At 42.6% G+C, this 26,887-nt stretch overlaps 1 protein-coding gene across 6 annotated transcripts in view; it reads right to left on the reverse strand.

Moving 5' to 3' along the window:
* si:dkey-174m14.3 (uncharacterized protein LOC563117 homolog) overlaps positions 1-26,887 on the reverse strand; it is a 32,534-nt gene that overhangs the window by 4,448 nt on the left and 1,199 nt on the right. The window contains exons 1-6 of one of the 6 annotated variants that reach the window (XM_054761686.1): positions 22,553-23,021; positions 17,812-17,849; positions 3,466-3,627; positions 2,506-2,572; positions 1,349-1,456; positions 1,135-1,215 (exon numbers count right to left, since the gene is read on the reverse strand). In XM_054761686.1, the coding sequence (XP_054617661.1) occupies positions 1,135-1,215; positions 1,349-1,456; positions 2,506-2,572; positions 3,466-3,627; positions 17,812-17,849; positions 22,553-22,849 (753 nt within the window). In that variant the 5' untranslated portion in view covers positions 22,850-23,021. Of the gene's footprint in view, positions 1-1,134; positions 1,216-1,348; positions 1,457-2,505; positions 2,573-3,465; positions 3,628-7,315; positions 7,510-17,501; positions 17,771-17,811; positions 18,078-22,552; positions 23,022-26,887 lie in introns of those variants that run through there. The other 5 variants (XM_054761689.1, XM_054761687.1, XM_054761688.1 and 2 more) reach the window with 5 other exon arrangements.

Raw genomic sequence — 26,887 nt, forward strand, 5'->3', positions numbered from 1 at the left:
TGATTACTTTTGACTACAAAAAAATTACACACACACACACACACACACACACACACACACACACAGTTGTAAAAAGTACGCACTACAGTGTTAAATGCAGAAAGGTACGACGCACACGTTTTCATTCCTTACAAGTTTGAATTAAATGACTGAAATAAAGTTTTTCCTTTTCGTGGGTTTTGTTTTGAATTTTTTTTTGACATTTTATTGTTTTTTTCTCTCCCAAAATGTAGCATTTTCAGCGTTGTACGTCCGCCAAGTTAGACTTGTACATAATAAATAAAATGGGACATAAATAAACAATACATTCATTCATTCTGTATGCCGATTAAATAAATACTACAAAATCATATATTATATTAACATTAAATATTCTTCAATAAATAGACATTAAATGCACATTTTTATTTATTTAAATATTAAATTGTATTAGATGAATAATAATATATTCTAAATATCTAATAATATTAGGGGACATAATAAAGCATTTTAACCCTAAATCCTTCTAAGAGCGCTCATTTGACCTCAATGAAAGCTTTTCCTTTTTCATGGGTTTTATTTTTAATTAAATGTATTATACTGTATGTAGGGATGTCCGATAATATTGGCCCACCACTACTATCGGCCCGATATTGGCATAAAAATGTAATATATATATATATATAAAATAAATAAATAAATAAATAATACATATATAGTATTATTAAATAAATATGAATTAAACATATTTTTTCATTTCATTAAATGATTAATTGTGTTAGATTAATAGCAATATATCATAATACATAATAACAGAATGGGACATTATAAAGTATTTTTTTCATTTGACCGAAACAACTTCATTTTTGACACCAGCCCTACTGAGTAGGTTAGATTGTTTTTTTTTTTTAATCTAATTTAAAGGCAGAGTTGTAAAAAAAAAAAAAAAAGTAGGTTGTCTTAAATCCAGGAAGGTATGATGGACACGTTATCATTTCTTTACAAGGTTGAATTAAGTGACTAAAATGTTTTTCCTTTGCTTTCGAGTGGCTAACCTGCGATAGAGATGATACTATTACTATTTCAGATAAACGATAAACAGCATGCTTGTAATGTTGTGACTAAATGTTTTAGGTGTGTGTGTGGGTGTCTCACCTCAGAAAGCTGGGCTCTATAAAGAGACTTGTTGCACTGGAGAAGCTGAGCAGCCAGGTTGCAATCCTTCCTGTAGATCTCCTATACAGAACACCGAGACATGAGTGCATAATCTGGCCTCGTTAGCCTTAATGGAATCAAGCGGCAAGCAGGAAATGCCCGTGATGATAATAACATCCTCTTTGTTCAAGTCATTCTAAAGGGGTCTCCTCACATTGTCCTCTTGTAGCTTCCCGATGGTGAGCTTGGCCTCCATCAGGTGGTTGTTGAGAACGATGATCTCTCGGCTCAGAGCTCGCTTCTCGTCGTCATGGTGCTGCGACTAAAGACAACACGAAGGGAGTGGAGAAAAGCACAGCGCCAAAACGTCAGCCATGTCGGTAACATCACATGGGCATGCTGTTCATCACAGCTACCCCAGGCTGCCTTACAGTCGTTCATTTTATCGGACATCCCTGATTATTATATCTATTCTATATATCTTACCTATATGCAATGCCATGCGCTTTTACTTTTATTTTTTATGTTTTTCCTGTATCTTACTCATTTTGATGTGCAGCCCTTTGTTTTCAACTGTGGTTGTGGTTAAAGAGCTCTACAAATCAAGTTGGTATGGCAGGTTAACCATGCAGTTCTCATTGCAGAGGGAGTAACTATGACTTTTTGCTCTAATGCAGTACTGCAATAAAGAAAATGGCACCCTCCCTCCTCCTCCTAATCAATTGTCCACTAATGTTGTATTTGATTAACCAGTAGTTAAACGGCAGGACGGAGAGTCCTGTCTTTTGTGTTCGCCTTCACAAAAAAAAAAACATTGATTGCCATCTCCTGCCTCGTTCTTGCCAGAGCGCACGTCGCTGCTTGCAGAGAGCGCCGCTCCCCATAATGCAGTCTGACAAACAAACACAAATACAGCACTCTAACACTTTTTTTAACAGTTAAATCCTGGCACAGGCCTGCTTTTTTAGTTCCAGTTGTGTTCCCTTTTGACAAGTCTGCTTGCTCGTCCTCTCCTACCTTGAGGCTAGCGAGCATCCTGCTTGTGTTGCAATGTGATGTAACCACCGGCTGCCTCCTGCTGTAACAAAGCCAGTTTTGGGAGGCATGTTGATCACACAGTATAACTACTGCTGTATCATATCTTTCCTTGTCTGGCCAATGAGGCAAGATGTGTTAGACTGAAGAACCATAGGGTTGCTATCATTCTGCTGTTTGGAGGAGGACATACAATTGTAATAAGCCATAATTAACGTCGGTGGTACCTAACACCAACAAGTGGACTTTTATGGAAGAATTGTGTCGCAAACATTCTATACCACCTCACCATTCCGTGTCTTCTGTGGCGACAGGTACTGAACGACAACCACTTACATCTCTGTGAATCTTCTCCTCCAGATCCTGGTTGATCCTCTGCAGTGCTGAATAGCTGCTTTGGATCCTAAAGCACAAAATACAACAACACACTTTGTTCACATACAGCACTCACATAAACATGAGCACTGAAATGACTACGGGTGTGCCACAAGCTTCTGAGCTTGCTTTCACAAGCTATCTGACTGGAATGGAAACTTATTTATATCTGGACACTCTGGGATGAGCAGCAAAAATAAATAGAAATAAACCCTACGCTTGATCATCCGGCTATTTCTGTTCTCACATCTTTCTTGATCAGTTCATACATAAAACATAAACGTCTAATCTTGTCATGAAAGAAAATGTTGCATCAGCGCGGCTGTTCCTTTTCATAAATCTAAATGTGCACAGAAGTTCCTTTATATTGGAAAAAAACAGCATGAATCCACTGTATATATTATATATACTTACATTTAAATTATATACAATATGCTAACATGTAACTCATTCATTTTTGTCTATACGTATTCCTTATTCTACCCGTAGAACTCGCTGCGTAAATGAACTTTTAAAATAATCTACTCCATGGGGCACCGGGCGAATGCAAGCCCAGGCAAAATTTTAGCTAAAATGTTGGTCGCTAACCGAAAAACGCGGACATTAACTGAGGTACCGCTGTATGTCCATGTACTGACATACGACATTCTCCATTTTTATTGGTCTGTGGCTCAGTTAAACTTGAGCCATGTGAACTCTGCCCAGCAACATGTGGCCAAGCAAATTATTATACATTATATTTTTTATATGTACATACGCTAAAATGTAACAAACTTAATTATCTCTCTTGTATCTGTCTATCAGCATTAACCATATATTTACTATAAAAGAGGGTTTGGGCTGTTTTATTCTGGACTCTTGTGGGGGAAAAGCATGAATTTTTTCACAAGCTATCAGTGTCACCACTTTGTATCTTCTTACCTGCGCAGTTTATCAGTGAACTTGTCCAGTTCCTCCTGTGCACGCCGCAGCTCTGTCTCCAGGTACTGACGCGTGGAGTCAAACTCACTCTGCAGCAACTCCAGCTTGTGCGTGGTGTAGGAAAGGCGCTTCCTCAAGTCTTCTTTCTGCTCCAGCAAGGAGCTGCACACACACACACACACACACACACACACACACATCAAATTATTGTGTCTGATTTCTATATTTGCAAACAAAGATGCGCACACATTATGTTGTTGATGGCCGTGCGGTGTTGATGAAAGCATCATGACAAAAGGACAGATGCAAGTAGACGTATACTGTATAGCATTTCCAATGTGAAACTCTTAACACATACATCACATGAATAGACTGCGAAGGCTTTGATTTTGTGAAAAGCAACACCCCCGTCAATGTAATTCAGCACAATGATGACTATTTTTAGAGTCTATGCCTTAACCGGGCCTCGTTCTAATAAAAGGGCAAGTGTAAGTGGGAAAAGAGGAAATGTTGGCTGCTGTGATGGATCTGCACAGCCGGGCTTAATGGACCCCGTATTGACAGACGGATGGAGGAAGGAAGGTAATGGCTCTATCTGTGGCCAGATAGCAGACGAATGGAGATGTGGTCCTGGTGCTCTTTTCACTTCCATGCCTCCTTTTCTCCTTCATAACCAGATCAGATAGACAAAAGGTCGACATAGAAAGAGGCCTCTTTTCAGTGCTTTCAGGTCACGGAATGGAAGCACCATCCACAAGCAGCCATCTCATTAATATGCAGGATGATGACTTTTGCAGAATGTGAATCTCTATTTTTTTTTTATTTTGGACATGTTTATGTCTTATAAATACAGTATGTATTGAAGACAAATGTCTGCAGCAGCTGGACGGATCTGCAGAGACAGAGCTGCTCCCGCGGCAGAAATCCTACTGGTTGATTTAAACCGCAGTGAGTTGAGTCACTGAATTTTGGCAACACGTCCTCCTTATAGGCTGACACTATATCAGCGTTAGGTGGGATGCTGACAATGCTCGGCCTTTTCCTCCGCTGCTCTTTTTGCCCGTCCAAATCATCACTCAGACATGTTCCATTGGGAGAGTCGTACCGTGGAACCCACCCACAGTTGAATACAATGTTTGGATTTGAAACATAAACTTCCCTTTGAGTGGGAATATTGCAATCACCTGAATAATAATACTTCCCGGAAAAGAGAATCGGAAAAACACGAGTCATCTAACATTCGGGGTTTGAGATTTAAAGGCAAACCAACAGGTACAACCGAACGACTTCTCCTCAAGAGAGCCAGAGCATTCACTCACTCACTCACACACACACACACACACACACACACACACACACCCCAATGACCTGGAGACATGCAGCCGTGACACAGAGACCCAAATTTTAAGATAATGGTGATCACAGAAGAAGAAGAAACAGTTGAGATTAAAATGCATGACACCAGCCACAGAACAGCCAAATCAAAGTTCATAAATGACTGGCTGTGAGTCCTTTGAAGCCAACGCGCACGGGAACAAAAGCAGGAAGTAGAAACTTACCAAAATAAAACCAATAACAGTAGTAAACATCCCTTAACAGAACCAACACCTGGCAGTTATCACGGCACTAAAATGCTTCTCACCTCACGTTCTTCTCTTTCCGCCCAAAAAGTCAGGAATGCTGACGACTTGTGTCCAAAATTTGTACATTTGGGACAACCATGCATCCATCTACACCGCTTATCCTCATTAGGGTCGTGGGGGTATGCTGCAGCCTATCCAGGCTGACTTCGGGCGAGAGACTGGTGGCCAGTTGATCGCAGGGCACATATTCGCACTCACATTCACATCGATTGACAATTTAGTGACGCCGATTAACCTAACATGCATTGGGGGTTTTTTTGGAATGTGGGAGGAAACCGGAGAGAGTCCACTCACGGGGAGAACATGCAAACCCCACACAGAGATGGCCAAGCGGAGATTCGAACCCCGACTGTGACTGTGTGCACTTTGGTATTTTTATGTATGTATTTTTGATTTCGTAAAAAGGCTAAGTAATCATTATTTATATATTTCAGGACAAAGCTTTGTGTTATTATTTATTAGAATCACCATTTCAGCTTTTTGTCCTGGCATTCTGTCTTTTTGCTCAATTTAAATTATTATTATTATTATTATTATTTTATGTACATTGTGCCCCAGGCTAATAGAATACAAACAGCGGGCTGCAAATGGCTCCCTGGCCGTACCCTACGTGTTGCTCACTCACTGCCCGAGCATTTTTTTTTATTGAGCGCGACTGCTAAATGACCCGCCATGGGGCCAAAGAAATTTACGAGTGTGCAGCAATTAGGTAAAAAAGGTGGGAAACACGACAGAATTTGACAAAGTACGAAGATGGCGTTTGCGTCCGCCGATCTCGCCAGAATGTACGAGAAGTCCGCATCGACAATAAGTTCCATGTATTTGTCGTTTATAATTATTTTGCATTGTTTTTCACATGTAATACTTAAACTATTCTCGAGAAAATGTATTTTTTGTCAGGTTTAATTGGATTTACATGATTTCCTATGGGATAAATTACCTCGGGTTTCGTACATTTCGTTTTTTGTCAGACCTTCTGGAACGAATTAATAACGAAAACTGAGGTTCCACTGTACTACGCGACTAATTTTTTTTTTTTTTTTAATAAAAAGTTGGCATATTATAAGACTGTTATAGTTACCATTTTTTTTAGAAAAGTGACAAGTGAAAATAAATACTGTAATGTTTTCCGAGCGCACCTTAGTTTGTTTGCAGGAAGACCAGGATTCGCTTGTGTGGTGCGCAACATCAAGGAACTGCTATGGTTCGGAACTGTCATGAGAAACATGGTCTCTTTTTGACATAAAGACCCATCTATGTGTTTGACGACTTTGCCAACAGGAGAATTTATGACTTTTGCTACATTTGGTCATTTTAACAACTATTGTTTCACCGGTCTCCCATGCTTTCTGCTGTTATTGAAAGACTTGTGATGCTTTTGATCAGTTCAATTGCACCAGTGTTTGTTTCAACTAAAGCCTAATTTGTCAAGAGTGAACACCGCCTGAGGGATTGCACATGAAGCGCCTCCTCTCCATCTTGATCTGTCCGCAGTCTTATTGCGTTAATGTGTCTTATAGTCAGTCTCCAACCCTCACCACCACATCGCCTTTAATTGATTCCTCTGTAAAGCCAAAGACTTGGCTCCATTCAGAGGGGTGTTGTTAGCTGTTCTCCTATGGGGGATTCATTCGTATTTATCCATAAATAGGACTGTAGAGTTGATGAAAAGTGCCCCGAGATAACTGCTGAACAGAATTGAAGCGGAAAAGCTGAACGCGTGTCGACGTTTGAGCTGCCTGTGATATCTACTTTGACACAGTTAAATATCTCTGTCTCAACTGAATGTTTATACAAACAAAACAAATCATTGTGCTTTCCCTTCATAAATTAAAACAGCAGGAAGCACCTGACATCTCTCAGCTGGCTAGAAGCCCCCACCGGGCTCACCTCTGCTTCCCTTTAACCGGCATTGCCGAGGGAATGCGGGTGTTTTGTTGTTTGATTCGGGATGAGTCCGCGTAGAGTAGCTCGAGGGACGGGAAAAATCTCCCATTAGTGACCTCGACTGTGAACGGGCGCTGAGTCAGACACAATGAGGGCTCTCGCTGCGCTGAGAGAATGACGAAGCAACATGACTCTCAGGCTCAAGAGGGGTTGGCTGAGGATGGTTTAGTGCGACTGGATGGCGAGAAGAGACACCTCGTGGGCGCACAAGTGAACAAACAGATGAAAATGAGGACAAGTGGAATGATGGTGGCTCTTACCTCTTTTTCAGATGTTTGCCGCCATTGCGGGGGACTTTTAAGGCTGTTTTGCCAATGTATATCTTTTTCATGGTGTGTCTGTGTTCCTTCCCTGTCATGTGTTCAAAGGGCTCGACCACAAGCAGCTGACATGTGTGTTAGAGTCCCAAAGGAGACCACCTAAGCCTGGCCTGCAGAGTTACTGATTGCTCTACCTGCCAAACAAAACAAACACATATTATTAATACGTTTAAGAAGAAAACAGTTACTTTGGCATGTTTTCAAGCATTATTTTGTACAATGGTCAAACATCCAAAAACATTGGAAGCTTTATTTACCTCTGCATGCGCTTTAAAATGTTGTTTGCGTTACTGAGCTGTTGGTGTGAAACTCATGCGCGTTACACGTGCCGTACCGTTTACAATGAACTCATCGGCGCTATTAATGCTAGCTGACCAGTTTGCGCCTTCCCTATAGAGCAAGAGTGTCCGAAGTGTGGCCCTAATAAGTGTGGCCCTTAAGTGTGGCCCTAAAAAAACAACAACAGCAAAAATGGAAAATCTGCAGTAATTTTTCAAGAATAAAGTCAAAATATTAAGAAAAAAAATGCAATTTTACGAGAATAACTTAATATTATGACGAAAAAAACCATAATTTTACTAGCATAAAGTTAAAATATTTAAGAAAGATGTTTCTTTTTTAAATTTTAAATTTTTTTAAAATAAAAAAACAAACAAAACAACAAATAAAGTTCAAATTTTGGAAAATTAGGTTGCGAAAAAAGCTATAATGTTACAAGAATAAAGTAAAAATATTATGAGAATAAAGTCATAAAAGCAAGGAAAAAATGTCATAACATGACATTACGAGAATAAACTCATCATATTATGAAGAAAAAAATGTTATTTAATTAGCACTGAGTTGAAATGATGATAATAAGTAATATGTTTGTTTTTTTATTCATAATATTAGTAAATAACGTCATTTTTGGAAAATTACGTTGGGGAAAAAGTAAATAGAAAAAAAAGTAAAATATCATTCCTGATAAAGGCTCAAAAATGAAGAAATCATGACATTCATGTATTTCCCCCGTGCATATTAACATAAACCATGGACATGTCCGCTGTACTGTCGATAAACAAACACTTCTTCTGCAGCCACCTCAGGCCCACACCCCCTCTCTGCGTCTGGATGACGTACGTGTGCGGTGCAGACGCAGCCGCCAGCCCACAGACGATTGGTGCAGGTTATTAGACGAGAGTCACACTTTGATCAGAGATCCTCTCATCTGAGTGCTGATAACGTCCCCTCAGAAGGGGAAGACCCGCAGGGACAGGTGTGCCTGTGGGTCTTTGTAGCAAGACCGTCAATAACGAGGGGTTGTTTGACACAAACACAGACACACACAGGTGTTCTCACAAAAGAAATGTGTCGATCCACCAGCACCTCATTGCTGGTCGGTGATTTATGACGCAGACTGAAGCGGCATGGCGACAGATGGTGACAGCCCTCTAAACCTCACCTCAACTCCACCTGCCATTGCCACCCGAGGCTCCTCTCCAGCTGCTCCCCTCTGAGTCATCACACACCAGCACAGGGTACGTGCCCACCACGAGGTGCCGGTTGCTAGAGTCCTCGTGAGGCTTACGTGTTGCTATGCATGTCACCACATGTTTTAAAGTGTCCCTGCATGTTCTGTTTGTGTGTTTGTACCCCGCAGCATCACGCACATTCAAGACCCCGCTCTCCTCTCCCAGGAAGGGAAATAATTCAGTGCCATAAACGTGAGGACATCTCAGGCCACATCAGGTGCTCCCTCCCTCCTTCCCTCCATCCCTCGCTCTCCTTCTTCCCTCTTTAATTGAGCCTCCCCACTCACAGCAAACCGTTCAAACGAGGCTGCCAGCCGCCCACTCAAGCCATGCTCGCTTTTGAGAGGATTTCACAGCGCTGAAAAGCAATGCGGAGCGAGGGAGGCGGAAGAGGAGGAGGATGACGACATTAAAAGTTGGGGGAGAGGGAAAAGCAAAAAGTGGTTATGAGGTAATGCAAAGTGGTTTTCAGCAGCCAAGATTTACCCCCCGTTCATCCATCCATTTTTGATACCACTTCAATTAGTTATATGGCAGTTCAGGGTCAGTGAAGCTGGGGTCTGTCCTAGCTGACTTAGGGTGAGCTACACCTTGGACAGATCGCCTGTCAATCCCAAGATGACAATCACTCCAACAAGCTGTTCATCCATCCATCCATCCATCCATCCATCCATCCATCCATCCATCCATCCATCCATCTTCTATCGCTTATCCGAGGTTGGGTCACGAGGGCAGCTGCCCGGCCACTTCGTCCAGCTCCCCCCGGAGGATCCTGAGGCGTTCCCAGGCCAGTTGAGAGACATAGTCTCTCCAACGTGTCCTGTCCATGAGGCCTTCTACCGGTTGGACGTGCCCTGAACACCTCCCCAGGGAGGCGTCCGGGAGGCAGATGCCCAAGCCACCTCATATGGCTCCTCTCAAGTTTCTCCCGGATGGCAGAGCTTCTCGCCTTATCTCTCAGGAAGAGCCCAGCCACCCTACGGAGAAAACTCATTTCGGCTGCTTGTGCCCGTGATCTTGTCCTTTCGGTCACTACCCGAAGCTCATGACCATAGGTGAGGGTAGGAGCGTAGATCGACCGGTAAATTGAGAGCTTTGCCTTTTTATTTACATGATATCAACATTTTAGCTTTTTCTCTTTAGATTGTGCCTGTGTGATCTATATTTCCCATTTTGTTTAATTTTATTTCTGCAATGTGCCACGGGCCAATAATAAACAAGCCGCAGGTCGTAAATGGCCTTTGGGCACCCTTGCCTTAACCCCAGAACGGACAGGGTTTCAACAAATGCAACAAAATATGCTTTATTTGCATATTAAAGTCAGGTTTACCAGTCCCCCCAGTATGTGGAGCAAGCATTGATTACCTTAAAGTACGCTAACACGACAGAAACTTAGTAAAAACTGAAATGTTTTCTTCCTTTACGACCATCAGGAATACGCTGAACTCGCTCCTAAAAATAATATCAGAGATGCTTGCTCGCATTAAGATAAGGAAAGTTTCCGCTACAGACGACAACATAAAAAAGACACACCTTGTTCACCTGTTGGACCTGCAAGAATGACTGAACGTGTCAGCTCAGTAGTTGGCAATGACCAGACACAGTCGTCCCTTGCTACATCATGGCTCGGACATTGTGTCCTCACTCTCACGGTTTTTCACATTAATGAATTCATAAATGATCGCTGTTTCGTGGCTGAATGCGGCCTCTTATTAGTAAGAAAAATATGCACCTTTAAGCAAACTGTACTTATTCTTGGCTTAAATGAAGCATTTTCAAGCATAAGACTAAAGGCTAAATGAACTAACTAAATGAACTAAAACACAAATACAAGGCAGAAGAAGCATTCTAATTGTGCATGTAGCATTCTACATTGGCCACTAGGTGTCAGTAATTGTTCAGTGAGACAGGCTCCAGACGTGATCGCCAGAACAGGCATTTATTTTTTCCCTGTATTGCTGTCCCGTCTGTGAGGACACCCGACACTACCTTCTAACATCCTGTTGTGTTGAAAGCAATTGTCTCTCCGACAAGTATTGTGTAATTCTGACACAAGCACGGACGTCTCATCTAATTCTGTCGTGCCATCATACGTCATCATGCCATCATGGGTTCTGTGTGAAAAGCACAGACGAACGTGTCGACAATTCCAGTTTCTGTCAGTAATTTCGATTTTCTATAATGCTTCTTAGCTCTTTCCTTCACCAGCGAGGTTCCCCTTTCCGAGACGGACACTTGCAGGGTCACAGTGTAACGTGAAGGGCGACGAAACAAATGTCATTGTTTGAGAGGAGTGGAGACATTAGCCGGGGTCGCACTCCAAGAAAAGCCCTCATCAGTGGCTCAGAGCTCAGCATCGCAGCGGGGAGGACCTGAGGGGCTGACTCATCACAGACACAGACACAGACACGCAAAAAGGCAAAGACCATCACTCTGCAATGCACCCCTTTCCTTCACACCCCCGGCTCATGATGTGCATGACTCAGCCGCCACAGTGACAACAGTTACTTCTTAAATGACGGCACTTTCCTGCCCAGTATTGATCGATTAAAGCAGTTTCACACCAACTAGCAACATCATTACCAGCAGCAGGGGACCATAATAAGTTATTTATGTGCACACATCATGCTCTTAAATAAAATCATGTAATGAAAGCGGGGCAAAAACACAAATGCTTCTGTTACTGCTTAATGGCATAAACAAAGTAAAAGCGTAGCAAAATGGCCAATTGGGGTATAATACTCACATGTGGTCTAAAACTGTAAAGCTTGTTTGAACTCTAGCCAAAGAGCTGCAAGACAAAATCAATAATGGTGTCTTGTTCATAAAAAGAATATGAAGCTGCAGTCAGCAGATTTATTCAAGTACAAGCTGTGGTTTGTGCTGGGAGCTAAGCTAACTAGCCGTAATGTATGCTGTTTTATTTTGTCATTAAACAGAGAGATATGGCAAAAAAAGACGACAAATATAACAGTATATTAACATACTTATACTCGCACTGTTTATATCAACAACCTTTTAAACAAAAGCAGAGTCAGGCTACTTTTCAAGTCATAGTGCTAACACAGGAAGCTGTTTATTAGCATGCTAAGGAGCTGTTTTTTTTTTTTTCTTTTTTAGAACAAAACAGCTCCAATATCCATTTTTCATCATCGATTTAGTCCCTGTCCACACAGGATTAGCATTAGCATCTAGACAGGAACAAATCACTGAGTGAAAACGATGTAATACGCAAGCACACCTACAGTACGTTTGGAGCTGCGAACAAACGTGGCACACCAAAACATAGAAGAAGAAAGGACGCGTGCACATAAGTCTGTTGTCTTTGGCTTTTCAAGGCTTACGAGAAGTGGCATTACTTCTGCGAGTCATTATGGAGTATAAAGACAACAAAATATCAGGAGAATGTCGACTGGGGCGAGTCCTTCTAAATATTTGGTCTCAATAATGGAACATTACTGACACCTAGTGGCTAGAATACTACATATACTTTTCTCTTTTAATATTTTTTTTACTAATAATATGACATAGTCAACCACAAAACAGTAATCATTTATTAATTAATTAATTTAGAAAAAAACACGATAGAGCGAGGGAGGATTGTATCTGTGAATGTAGCTTGCCATTCCAGTGCTGTACACTAGATGGCATCGTAACTCCGCTTCCTAACACACCTAATACTGGACCTGGGCTACCAGAGAACAAGAAGACGAAGCAGGAGGGATCAGCGTTGCCAACTTCGAGTCTTTGTCGGTATATTCAGCAAGTATTCAGACCCATCTGGATGCTCTTTTGCATAAAAAAAGCCATTAGCGGCAAATCGAGTGACATTTTCCGGCCTTTTTGGAGAGTCTGACACGGAAGGACATGTCGCTCTTCTCAACGAGAAGCGGGTGCTTCTGTGAGCAAGACAGCGCCTCTGTCTTGTTTGCGACATTCAAAAAACACATTTTAAAACAAACAAAAAGTTCATTTGTAGTTCTAAACTAAACTTGTTTTGCTTTTTATGTTGTTTTTTTTTACTCATTTTGCCTCTCCCACAACGTTAGTCCTCTCTCCTACAGCGTCCACACACACACACACCCACCACCACCATAAAGTCCTGTGGATTTAATATCTTGTGTAAATTAGATATACATGAATAATGTATGCATACAAACATCCCGGCTATTAGAGCAAACGCTATGTCCATTTATCAGCCCACTGACAACTAAATCAAGTGCAAGCACTAGAAGCTAAATTCACACATTCTTTCTGTAACTGTTTCTGAAAATGTTCACTAAAGCGGAAACGCCAAAGCCCTCAAATCACTGGTAATGATCCGAATCTGTAACTCTGAATTTCTGTTGATATTTTTGTGCGCAAACCCTACATCATTGCAACGTCACCATACTGTTGAATGGCGACGCTGGAAGAGGCAGGCAGTGATTCCAGACAAGAAAGGGATAACTTCTGCAAGTCCGCCTGCAGCATGCCATGCAGTGTGGTTTGCTAGCATAGATTTTGCTCTTATAAACATAAAACAGGGGTTTCCAATTGGCCCGCAGCACACACTAAAAATAGAATTTAACAAGAAAAGTGGAAAAACTAGAAAAATGAGCAGTAATTTGACAAGACTAAAGACAAAATATTAAGAGATAAAAGTTGTAATCTGAGAAAATTGGTTAATTGGTTCCAGACCCAACAGTGATAAGCGAATTTCCGCAAAGTAGGATTCCTTATTTATAAATGGAATATTTTCGTAGTCAGAGCATAGAAAACCCGTTTGGGACCTTGTAAATATGTTTTTTAACATTATTAAAGCCCTCGAGACATGAAATAACACCCCTATAGTCACCTTTACACTCATACTACCCAATATAGTAGACAAAGTAACAGAAAAAAAGCCCTTTAAGACATAAATAAGACTTGTGTTGTGATAAATGTGCTCCTGTGCTAGGAGAGCAGAGCATGAGCGGGTGGACAGGAGGTGATGCCGGTGGTTCGGAGCTGAGTTTTAGCTCGGCGTGCGTTACGGCCGCAACAGTCGCCTGTGTCTTTATTAGGGATTATTGTGCCTGTTGTGAGATAATTCAAACCTGCAATAAAAGCCTGTTGTTCATCATGATTGGACATTACGGTAACATTACTGACACCTAGTGACCAGTGTAGGATACCACATATCATTCACATCGTCTTTGAATGCGTCTTCTGAATGCCTTACGTTGTATTTGTATTCGAGTTCATTTAGCCATTTTTATGCTTGATAATATTGGGCAAAAATATGTAAAATTTGCTTCAATAAGTATATTTTTTACTAATAACAGGCCATATTCAACCACAAAACAGCATAATTTATTAATAGATTTTTTAAAAACTGTTACAGAGTGAGGCCGTGAAATTGGAAGAGCGATGTGAGGAGGGGCGACTGTATTGGCGATGGATGTACACTTTTCAAGCATGATAACAATGACCGCCGAATAGAGTGACCTTTTTTTTATGCATGCACGTTATTAGATACTGTACATCATCCAACAGTCTCTATGTGATCTGCAATATTAACAGCCACAGGGGGAAATTCAAGAGCAAAATTAAACTTGAAAAAATGTCATCACTGTCCTCTTTGTCAAGAAGATCCAGCACAAAAGTTAACCACTTTAGCTGCCATTAATACTTAAAAATAGCAGCTATGATATTCCATTCATTTCCATGCTGGCCCGACGCTTCAACATGAGGAATCAAAGTGACCCGCTGCTGCAGAAGAGGGCAAAGGAGAGGGGGCATAATGGTCTTAACCAGATAAGATCCACATAATGACTCCTGAGGGAGCTGTCACGGAGCTTCTCCACAGAGACCTGCACATCACAGCAACACAAAGGCAATGTGCGGCCTGCACATTAGTATGTGGAAGGTATCAAAGCGCAGCTTGAACCAGCTCACACCAATGCGTCCCTTACCTCGCTTTTACACTGAATAAGCCCTGGACCGCCAACAAGGAACCATATTTGCACGTTACTATTTGGGAGTACAATAAAAGGATTGTCCTCCAGCTATAAACCAGGAATTCTATTATTTTTTTTATTATTATATAAATTTTACATATTTTATGTGTATTATTATTATTATTTTCTAAATTATTATTATATATCCTTTATGTATATTATTATATCCTTTGTGCCAAGTTGCCAAGGAAACAACATAGAAAAAGTGACTGGTGAAATATAAATGGTTAAAATTATAAATTCCATTTTGGGTGTGTTTTTGTGGAAATACGAATAACAGTTTGTCCAAACTTACAACAAAAGCTGTTTTCAGATGCGTTTTCCATTATTGGGGGTATTTTCTATGTGTTTTTTTGCAATGAAAACGCTATTAAGGGTTAATGTAATAACACTACCTACTGTAGGCTTTGGCCCCATTCATATGGAACCACCTGTATATGGATATTGACAAAGAAAAATGCATAACACTACTATACTATGGTATTTTCTTGCACAGTTCTACATCAATGCTCGGTTCTTGTGTGGATTTCAGTCTCCAGGCACCAAAAAGTAAGTTCTTAACCCACAAGCTGAACATCCAGTGCCTGGACATCTGGCTAAATATAGAGCGCTTTTAATCCATGCCACCATTTTCTTGTTGAATCATTGATATCACACAAAAAACAACTTGAAATATGCACGATATCTTGTCTACGGTATGCACGGACGACTGGTCTGCGGGAAGGGTTGTGATGTTTACGGTTGAAGACTCTTTGGAAATGTTTATTAAGATCACAGTTGTTTTGTTAAAAAATATGATTAATTGTAATCTTTCTTGTAGTGTAGTGATAGTGGCACAAACAGCTTGGCAAAAACTATTATATTTACATGTATTTTATCTTTAACACAAAGAGGTGATTTGATTACAAACACATGTACAGTTAAAGTGCTGTTTGTGGAGTAAATGTCCGACTGTGTTCCCTGTCCTTTCTCTCTGCATGCTAATTTTACCTAGCGGCTGTACAGACATGTGGCACAACCAGTAATCATTTTTTAGTTGAACTTACATTTTAACTCACAAGTTGGAATGAATACAATATAATGACCTACAGTGGAAACTCCAATATCATTCATTCATTTTCTATGCCGCTTGTCCTCACTAGGGTTGAACATATAGCTGAAAGCATCACTAGTAATGATTCGCATTATTATTATTATTTTTTCAAAACCATCAATTACCTAAATGGTACAAAGCGAAGAAGCAAGCAAGAAGCTCCCTTTCTTATGCTACCTGCCTTTGTTAAGCCCAGAAATACTTCTTGTTACGCATCTGTCAGCCCTCTTGTACTTCACACTGTGTGTAGTTTACTTTATTTCAGTTTTATTACACAATAATTAACCTCTTAAGCAGTAAGGTTGTTAGGAATGTTAAAAAACAAACAAAACATAGCTTAGATGGTTAATAAAGGTTTGATAATGGCGACAGTTTCAGCCTGAAACAAATGACTGTACTTTGCATTATTTTGCTTTGAAATGCCTTGGAAGTAAACCATGAAACAGGCGCACTCAACTTTGCAGGTTCCGCTGCAGCTATTGCCGTGCAAATAAGCACTTCTGCAGCTGTTCACTCAACTGTGCAACACTTAAATACATCAGTGAAGATGCCTTTAGCTGCATGCAAAATTGACATGTCTGCCGAGAGGCCCCAAGAAGCAGGACCCCCGGCCAGCTGAGGGAGGGACAGACACTGTGAGAGAGAGAGAGAGAGAGAGAGAGCCAGAGAGCAAGGAGGGCAATAGATTTCATGGCATTTCATCATGTACAGACTGTAGGTTGTTTTCAGAGATGGAGGCGAGCACAGTGGGTGGGGGGTGTAGGTAAGGTCAGGCAGTAGGGGCGAGAGCAGCCGTCTGCTTAACCTTGTCACATGTTGTTGTTCAGGGCCCCCCCCGGTTACCTTGCCTGCTATAAAAAGCAGGGGACTATCCTTGTTTTTCTTGGCAAGGCTGCAATAATTCAATTACGGTTGTGACACACAAGCTGAGGACGATTGATGACACATATCCAAGAAGCTTAATTTGCACTCTAATCTGCCTGAAATTGTCACAATGGTGTCTGTAACCCTAAACAAAGGCACCTATTTCCATCTGCGCCCGTTTGCTAATGGCTCACGGCGTAATTAAAACATGCATGCTTTGTGCAACAAAGAAGCTTTCGTGCAGCCGTAAATCCTGCATGTACATTTTCAACTTTGCACTTACTGTAGTTTGTGAATGTTTGAACCGAGGCTTGCATGAAAATATGTAAGATACTGTAGTATCATCACAGTGGAGGAGCGCTGCTATCTTGCAGAGTTATTAATCACTGGAAGCATTCCGACAGGTGACTGCACAGAATCATGCACAGTCATGTAAGGCAATGGAAACTAACTGTTATAACGTATACATACATATACATATATTATCAGTATTTACAGTAGAGCTATGCACAGCATGATGCCGGGCATTCTCCCCTGCATCCAACCATGAAAACACCCCTTTATCTATATCAAAGTAACAGAAAAGCACCTCTGCATTAGTTTCTTTGAATCCACACACACACACACACACAAACAAACAGCTTTACTGTCCAAATCAAAAAGATACAAAACAGTACCTCCCACTCAAGCACAGCTTCATCCCGGAGACGAACAGATAAAAACCCGGCCCAAGGGGGATGTGGAGAAAACTCCCTCCAATATGTACAACCAGCTCTTCCTTTAAGCAGAGGGAAAACCCCACCAGCACATGCACACTCGGCTGACGCTGATCTGCCACTTTAACAGCAGCAACAGCAGCAGAGGAAGAAGAAGAATCAGCAAAGCCAGGGAGGGAAGACAGTGCAAGAGAGGAAGAGTGGGAGGGAGGACACAGGGAGAAGGCGTGGGTGTGATGAAGGATGTGTGCAGAAGGGAAAAGAAGCCTACCTGATGGTGTCTATGTGGCCAATGTCATCATCACACACCTAAAAAGGGAAATAACAGTTATTAGTGGAGTGGCCTGGCAGCTGCCAACATATGCATATTCAGTAGGCATGCTGTCCCTGTGTTTTTGTTTATGTTCCTCCTCTCTCCCCTCATCCCCTTTCATGCTCCCTCGTTTGCCGCTTTTCCACTTCCCTGCTAGTGAGAGAGCCAGTGCAAAGCTGCAGACGTCCCCTGCCTGCCATGTATGTGAGGTAAGAACAATCACATCAGCTCAACAGCGTGAGAGCAGAGAGTGAGAAGCATAAAGGGGAGGGAATGGGAGATGAGAGGGGGGTGAGTGAGGTTGGGGGGGGGGATAGAGTGGAAACCTCCATTGCAGCCAGACTGCAGATACAGTATATTGCATCTCCTGACTGGTGGTGCTAAACAAGAGCGCAGAGACACAGAGAGGAGGGGAGAGATACAGCATGGAGGGATACAGGTGGTTACATCTGTTGAGTCTGGAGAGCATATTAGTCATACACATACAAGCCAGCCTGTAATCTTCACAAAGATACAAGATGCAGCTCGTGTTATTACGCGTTATGGTGCACAGATATAAGCATCGTAGGTGTGACAATTCTGCAAGCGGGGGGAAACATGCATGCGTCAAAGAGCACTGGATGTCCCCGTGTGTTAAGTGGAAACAGCCTTCAAGTCATCCTACATCTCATTCTCGGTAAACAACACAATTCCACAACATCAGCACCATTCTCTACAGTGGAGACGTTCCGTACAAGAGCTGTGTCAGGAACGGTGCCTTGATAAGGATAATAGTTCTGACTGAAATGAATGTTTTTAGCGTTGTAGAACTGCAACGTATCGTGCTGAAAGCTGGGTGAGGGTGACGTGAAGCGTGAGGATCAACATAGAACAGGAAATGGAAGTTACTTTTTGCAACATTGGTCATTTTGGTTAACTCTGCATAGGAATGCGCGCCATAATAGCACCGGTGCTGACGGAAACAGGAGTAACTGTACCCAAAACCTAAGTAGATATCGGTGCGTCATTCGGTGCAAAGCTTTTGCAGAGTCAGCCACCTGCAGCAAGTGCTTGAATTTGATATCGTGAAAGTATCACACTAGGGTTACGGCATTTCGTGGTCACGTAACTAATTTTAGTCTGGAAACACAGGAGTCCACCACCACGGGGTGGTGGTACCCCTTTTTATGAAAAGGGACCGGGAATCACACTCCTCCGCCTTCCTGGTAAGGTCTATTCAGGGGTCCTGGAGAGGAGAATCCACCAGATAGTTGAATCTGGAATTCAGGAGGAGCCGTGTGGTTTTATTTGTATAATATGATATGCATTACATATGTATATCCATATGTATTACATGATAATATGTAAACGATACCCAGCCCTGTGTCTGTGGTATAGATGGACATTTTTACTTATGAATGCTTCCTGGGGTAATGCGTTGTTTGGGGTCCCATATGTGTTTTCAAAGTGGTCTTTTTTTGTGTGTGCGTATTGGTTAAAATGTTATTTTTATCCATACAGTTAGTCATGACTGGAAATGACATTTATGACGCCCCCTATGGGTTGTGCTCTACATGCAACACAGGTATCGTCAAGGTATTATATTCATTAAACAAATGGTCAGTGACTTACGGACAATTAGTTGTTAGTTCCCATTCCTATTTTGGTTGGTGGCGGCCATGTTTTTCAACCAATCTTGTTCATATTTTACATACGTGTGCTCCTGAGTCCCCTAAAGGTTTCATGGTGAGTCAGGGTGCAGTGGGTGTTTTGTTGAGAGCATTGAGCTGTGTGAGAAATCTCAAGTCAGTTTGACGTACGGGGTCAAACTTTAAACTGTTGTCTATTTGTAATTTGGGTATAATTTAATATAATTTCATTTGGGTAGCATTAAAAAATGTAGGTTGCATTATTTCAATGTATTCTTTTTTATGAATGTATTAAGCCTAACCTGTCTTACTTGTTGACAGAAGGAGAACGTGTTATTTTAGTTGATGGGTCATGATTTTTTAATGACTTTTGTTGATACAAAAGTTGGTAACTCACATCGCATATTGCAGTATTTGTCTTATTTTGCACAGCGTTCGTTTGTAATCGTAAAAGAAACATAATGCGTTCATTCATTAGACGAAATGTGACCCGACATAAGTTTGAGGGAAGCGCTGCTGCACAAATCGGCGTTGGAAATGAAGTGCTGCACAATATCGGATATCAGTAAGAAAGCCAATATGTATAATTAGCTTGCTACTGTATTCTCTTCTATACACTGAACTCTCTCAAGTACTGTAGCTAAATAAAGTAACAAAAATATTAGACACAGCTCTCACTATGATGCAGCGCAGTTCTACAAAAAATGAACCCATTTAGTAAGTAATACCTCCCTGACAGTGTCAAATGAGCAATATTTGTCGTTAGATTGCGCAGGTGGCCATTATATTGTGTCGAACTTGCACATATTCACAACATGGAGATACATGTTTATCATTTGACAGCGTGGGATATCTACAGTATCTCATGGCAGCAGTTTCGTACATGTGCGCTCGCACGTACAAGGACGCGTGTGAGGACATGAAACTTTGCAGCAAGCAACACCAACAGGCTCACATGCTGGCTCCACAGCCCCCATACCGCCCACCTTTTTTTTTTTTCCCAAGCAGTTGCTAAGGTGACGGCAAAGGCTGAATTTTAATCAGACAATAAATTAAGGCAATCCGAGCCTCTCTTTTAATATTGAATGGCCACGTTGCTAACTTTGAAGAACCTTCCGTGATGTCGAGTCCTTCAAATTACGTGTTGCAATGTTTTTCATGTGCTCAACTGCTTTATTTACCCCAAAATAACATTTGGTTTCTTCAGTGCTTTTATTATCCACCGCCTCTGGGATGAACATCACGCTGAGACTGCAAATACATTCACTCTGGAAGCAGTAACGTTTAATTGAGCCTTTAATCCTGTCTTCCTGCAACACGTGTCTGGGGAAAACCACTGGTTGCAATATCCTAATTAAGGCCGACATTTTAGTTGATTCTGCGCATCCCCAGCCAGCCCTTTTGGTATGAGGTTATGTTTCGAGCTGAGTGAATGAGGGGTGTCACACAATAAACACTGCTAAATGGGCTGAGTCAGTAGATGACTGCGTTGTTGCATGCATGGTGTTTGCGTGACCAAGGGATACTGGATTGGTGGAATACTGATGAGCACACCAGTAATAACTGCACTGGTCCCTATGAAGCATACACTGGATAAGCTAGACTGACTGGACTGAATACCGGACGATATCGAAGACTAAAGTTGCTAAAATGTTACCATCTGCAGTGTTGGATACAGGCGTTACAGGTGGTTAGCACACAAGCGCAGGGAGGGAACTGTAATTGGACCGGCCGCAGGGTGGCTGAGTGGTTAGCATGTTGGCCACACAGTCAAGAGATTGGGAAGACCTGGATTTGAATCTCTGTGTGGAGTTTGCATCCGGGTACTCCGGTTTCCTCCCACATTCCAAAAACATGCATGTTAGGTTAATCGGCGACTTTAAATTGTCCATAGGTATGAATGTGAGAGTGAAAGCTTGTTTGTCTACATGTGTAGGCTCCAGCATACCGCCTCATCCTAATGAGGATAAGCAGCATAAAAATGATGCATGGACAAACGTCTACTGGAGAAAAGGGTTCTGAAGTTCTGGGTTTTGATGATGATTAAAAAAACACCTTCCACATGGACATGATAACGCCTCTGACCCTCATCTAGCTAGCTGAACTAGCCCCGTGTATATGCACACCAATTCAGCAGGCTTTGCTACACATACTAAAATAAATCCTGGAGCTCCACCAACTGTAGCGTAAGTTCCATTATTTCGTGTGCAACATACACATCGTATCGTGAATGCGACTGCTCCTCCCGCCAGTTACTGGTGATAACCGCCAGCTTGCACAACAGATATAAACAATACTTTTTTTTTTTTCCACAAACTGATACCAATAACTTTCTGCTTCTCAAGACCGATACGGACATGATATTATGTATAGCTTTTTGTTTAAATTTATTTAGATTTAACTGTAATTTGTGCACACCTGCAAGTATGAAAGGTGGATTAGACAAATTTGTCCTAACCAAATATGACATCACCACAAAGCCAATATCGTCATAATAGGTTCCAACTCAACTCCCTCAGCTTCTACGGCCAAAGACTTCCGACTATCCTTTGACAACGCCGCCCTCTCACCCTCACCCCATTGCCGGAACCTTGGAGCCATCTTTGACAGTAAACCCAACACATTGCAGCAGTCACTCACACAGCTTTTCACTACCTCAAGAACATCGCCCGCCTTCGCCCCAATCTCTCTTTCCCTGCAGCTGGAACCTGGCCTTTCAGGTGGCTGACAGGGCAAAGAAGTCCCACACAATCGACGCCATGATTGTTGACAAGTGATCTCAGGGGAAGTGTGCAGCTCGTCACAGAAAAGGAGCGTTTGATTTGCTCATTTTAGCCCAGTAACACATACCAGAGTACAGGTGATCTCGCCTCATCGGTTATCTGAGCTATTTTTAATGCTAGCGGATTTATCATAAAATCTGCCCGATAATGTTGTGCAGCCTTACTCGAAATAAGCCACAAAGTCAGGAGAGTTGCAGGATTACAGTGTTGCATTATGAAGTGATGGCAAAGCTCCACAACCAGTTGTTCCAGCTAGAACATACGATCTAACAGGTGTGACTGACTCACCATGTTGATGCCTCTGGGCAGAGAAGTAGATCTGTGGGGGTACCTGGAGCTGTAATTCAATGCCAGAAAATGGTTCATTTCAAATCCTTGGCAGAAATTCGGAGGAGGCGGAATCACATTTTGGTCATCTATCAGTAAGAGCGGTGCCGGGTCAGACTTGTTGTCCATATCGGCCGCCTGGTCATCCCTTCTCACAATGTCTATGTCTGTCTCCAGATAGGTCTTCGGAGGAAGGTCAGCTAGGGGCTGGTCTTCCGAGGTTTTCTGTTCCAGTGCGGAGTCTTGCTGCTGGGCCATTGAGCGTGGCGGACGGGGGTTCCTCTGAGTCTGGAACTCGTCTTCAGGTTGACCTGCACTTGAGCTGGAGGGATGAGCTGCTTTCCCAAAGGAGTGCAAGCTGTTTGGGTCAAGCACGTTGGAAGTCACCTCGTCCAGGAACTGTGAAAACTTCACTTTGTCTTCAGTCTTTCCGTCCAGCAGCTTCTCTTGTTTACCTCTCTTTGCGCTAGCTTGGGTGTGAGCAGAGCCCCTCCCCTGATGCTCTCCGCCCCTGTCCGGCCACGCATGGCGTTCAATGTGTGGCGCTGGACGCGCTCTGAAGTGTTCACCCCTGGTTGGGTTGGCTGGCCACCTGACCTTGTCTTTGAGTCTGCTTTGGAAGACTTTGTGACTTTGCTTCTTGATTGAGCTATGGAGAAGGGAGGTCACCCCTGAGCTCCAGCTGTCCAGACTGCTCCTGCGCTCACTGCTGCCTCCTGGGCTGCTGCTTGGTACACAACAACTGGAGGCGAGGCTGGAAGAGTTTGAAGAGCGGCCAATGAGCTCCTCTAACCAGACCTGATCAGTGTTAAGTGTTAAGGAGGCCCAAGACTGTGAGAGCAGTTTACTTCCCCGTGGGACGGGGCTGCCGGTCTCGTCCATGGGTTTGACACCTGCCTGCATGGTCGGTCTGTGATGTTGCAACTGACACACGAAGCAAGGCCCAGTGAACAACACCGATTTTAAAGAGTTCTCACCCAATTTGCTCTCATTATTGTGCAAGCCTGACCTAGAAGAAATTCAATACTTTTCACTCTAGGCTGAGCAGATGGCCTCCTTCACTGCCAGGATAACACTCTGCCATGTCAGGCAAGGCCATCGTGATTTAAAATTTAATGCACAGAACAAAACTGTCTCATTAGGTCAGCCAGACAAAGCCATCAGTCATTATTTCATGTTTGCCCCCAAACACACGTCCACTCTTCATATCCACGGAGACATTCTAGGCTCCCCTGCGGATTTGCGATGAATGAGAAAGACATTTTTACACATTCCCAGGCACTATCTTTGCTAGTTTTAACACAAATTGCACTCAGGGTGCTGCTCTTAATTAGAATGCCCATCGATAGCAGAGCAAGCAACGCTTTTCAGCATTTTCCAGGTCAGTGGCTTATAGAGGAGCATTGATCTGACATGACACTTAACAGCGAGCACACAGAGGCTTGTTCAGCACAACTTTCACAATAAAACCCCTGATCAACAAAACTGCGAGGCATGTACATGAATTACTTTCGATAATATACCCCTGATCCAAATTTGAAGACCAGTTGACAAACTGCAAGAATTTACATGTTGCTCAGTTGGGTCTTAAGGAGGTTCTAAGTGGAGATTCAAAATGCAAAGCGGAGAAATGGGAGTGAGACAAAAAAAAATGGAGTAAGTAATTCGTAAGCATTAAAGTGAAATAGGCGGTTCATCGGCTGATCAAAAGTTTAAGACCGCAGCCTTTAAAAGACAAAATCTTGGCCAAAACGTGGATTCAATGTCATTTTCTGTCACACTGTCGTGATCTCTTGATGGCAAAGGAAAAAACGCTTTCATCGCTGCTGAGGTTGGACACAGTAAGACAGCCACTTGAAACTTCTTCAAAGATCCTGACAGTTATTGAACAAAAAAGCCAAGTGATAGACCCCAAAAAAAACTCACCGGTTCTGAGCCGGAGGGTCCGATTGGCTGTCCGTCAAGACACGGGACGATCCTCGGCCCAAATAACGGTTGTTACTGTTGCTGAGTGCAGACCAATAACCATCAGGCGGCATCTGAGAGAGAAGGGTTTGAAGAAAAAAAAACATCTTCAAAGGTCTCGTTTCCTTCAACGCCACAAAATTGCCCGTTTGGAATTTGCATGAGAGCACTGCACATGGGACATTGAAAGGTGGAAGAAAGTTTTGTTCCCTGATGAGAAAAGATGTAACCTTGATGGTCCTGATAGTATCCAACGTTACTGGCATGACAAGGAGATCCCACCTGAAATGTTTTCTCAGTGGAGGGGCCACCATCATGATCTGGGGTGTTTTGTCCTTCAACGGAAGCATGGGGCTTCGGGTTGTGCAGGGGCGTCAAATGGCAGATGGTTATGTGGAGATGTTGCAGGGGGCATCCCTCTTGACTGAAGGTCTTCGTCTGTGTGGTAATGACTGTTTTTTTTCAACAGGACAACGCTGCAGTTCACAATGCCCGCCTTACAAAAGTACTCTTTTGGACCATCCTGCGTGTTCCCCTGATCTAAATCCAATGGAGAACATTTTGGGATGTGATCAGGAGTGTATTTGCATTGCATTGCATCCTGTCATTAGGGATGTTCTTGGTGGTAAGAAGTGTTGGGAACAGGTGGGCTTCAGTGCTAAAAAAAATTAAAAAGTAGCGGCAGCGTGTAGGAACTTGATCTTATCACAGAGGCGATACAGCTGGGTCGCACACAAGCGCAGGTAGGGAGCTGTAATAGTTGTTAAAACCAGGACAAACAATACAAGTATTTCTAAGAACAGACCTTTGGACCTACACGCATGGACATGACCCAATGGATTTTGGCTAGGTAGCTAACTAAGTCACCTGATGCGTCCACATCAAAAAACCCTGCGTAGATGATGCAGACGAGGGTCAACTTGTGTAATTGATTACAATCAACATCAACGAGCCATTACGTCTTCCGCAGTTGGATTAGAAGTCCACCACAGGAAGCAGCCTGGTGCCCTGGTGTCATTAGTGCACATCAGATACAGAGCATTGTTAGCTAGGACCGGGTGGCCTGCTGTGCCTCATGCAGTCTTCAACACTTGGGCCCTGCAAAAACCCGCCTCGCCACCCACGGGACCACCCCGTCTGGTATCAGGGAGGGTGCGGCACATCCCTCGGCAATGCACACATTATTTCCCCCGAGAACGCCTTCTACTTTTGTACCACCATTCTCCGACTTTCCAGACAGGTTTAAGCCACTCCTATGATAAACGTCTTTAATAATCGCTTTTCAATTCCAGAAGCAGGGAGAGAGGGGTAGGAGACAATTTATAACTGAGACTGTCAGCCCATGGCTGCCCCAAGGTAATGATGCAGAAATAGATTCCTACTACAAGCGCAGAGTCGGAGATAATTGGTGATGCTTGCTCACTGGTTCTTCTCTCCCTTCCCTTGCCGCCTAGTGGGGGTGCGTCTGCGACAGTCTAACACTATGTCCTAAGGCCTTCCACGCACATTCAGTTGAGTCACCGATCAACTCATGAAGCAGTATTTCCTTGCGAGGCTTTGCCGCTACTATGACAGTGGGTGTCATCTCCGCTAGGCCGTGTCAGGATCATACTCGGCTTCAAGCTAAACATTTACGCTGGTCAGGGGAAGGTTTTAGAACATTTCGTAGAATAAGGCATCTGTCAATACTGTAAGATGGAGCTTTGGCTTCACTTCAATCCATGGTTTGGATCCATGTGGGTTTGGAGCGTGTACTGTGTATGTGCAGTATATACGCACTAGGTTGCTTCTATAAGGAAGTTGCTATAAGGCTGGGGGGGGGGAGATCAGCTGACCTCAATACATGTCATTAACACACCATAAAACAACAACGCTAGTCACGTCACAACGTGTACTCAACAAACACATACCAGTGGTTCCAACTATTTACAGTACAAACATACTAGGGAAACATTTTATTCTGTACTTCGGACCTTAGCGTGTCGTTAAAAGTGCACTCATTATATTCTATTAGCATTCTAACCACAGGGTTTTGCCCTCAATACTGATTCTGTTAGCATATACAGTAACCCCTCACTTATCGTGGTTAATTGGACCCAGACACAACCGTGATAAGTCAATTACTGACACATAGTGACCAGTATAGAATACTACATATCATTCACAGTGTCTTTGAATCAGTCTTCTCAATGCCTTATATTCGTATATTAGTTCATTTTGCCATTTTATGCCTACAAATGCTTAATTTATTTTAAATTTGGTTCAATATGCTTTTTTTTTTTTTACTATTGATAGGCCATATGCAACCACGAAACAGCATGATTTACTCAT

Source organism: Dunckerocampus dactyliophorus, chromosome 19 (assembly GCF_027744805.1).
Source record: "Dunckerocampus dactyliophorus isolate RoL2022-P2 chromosome 19, RoL_Ddac_1.1, whole genome shotgun sequence".
Classification (NCBI taxonomy): Eukaryota; Metazoa; Chordata; class Actinopteri; order Syngnathiformes; family Syngnathidae; genus Dunckerocampus; species Dunckerocampus dactyliophorus.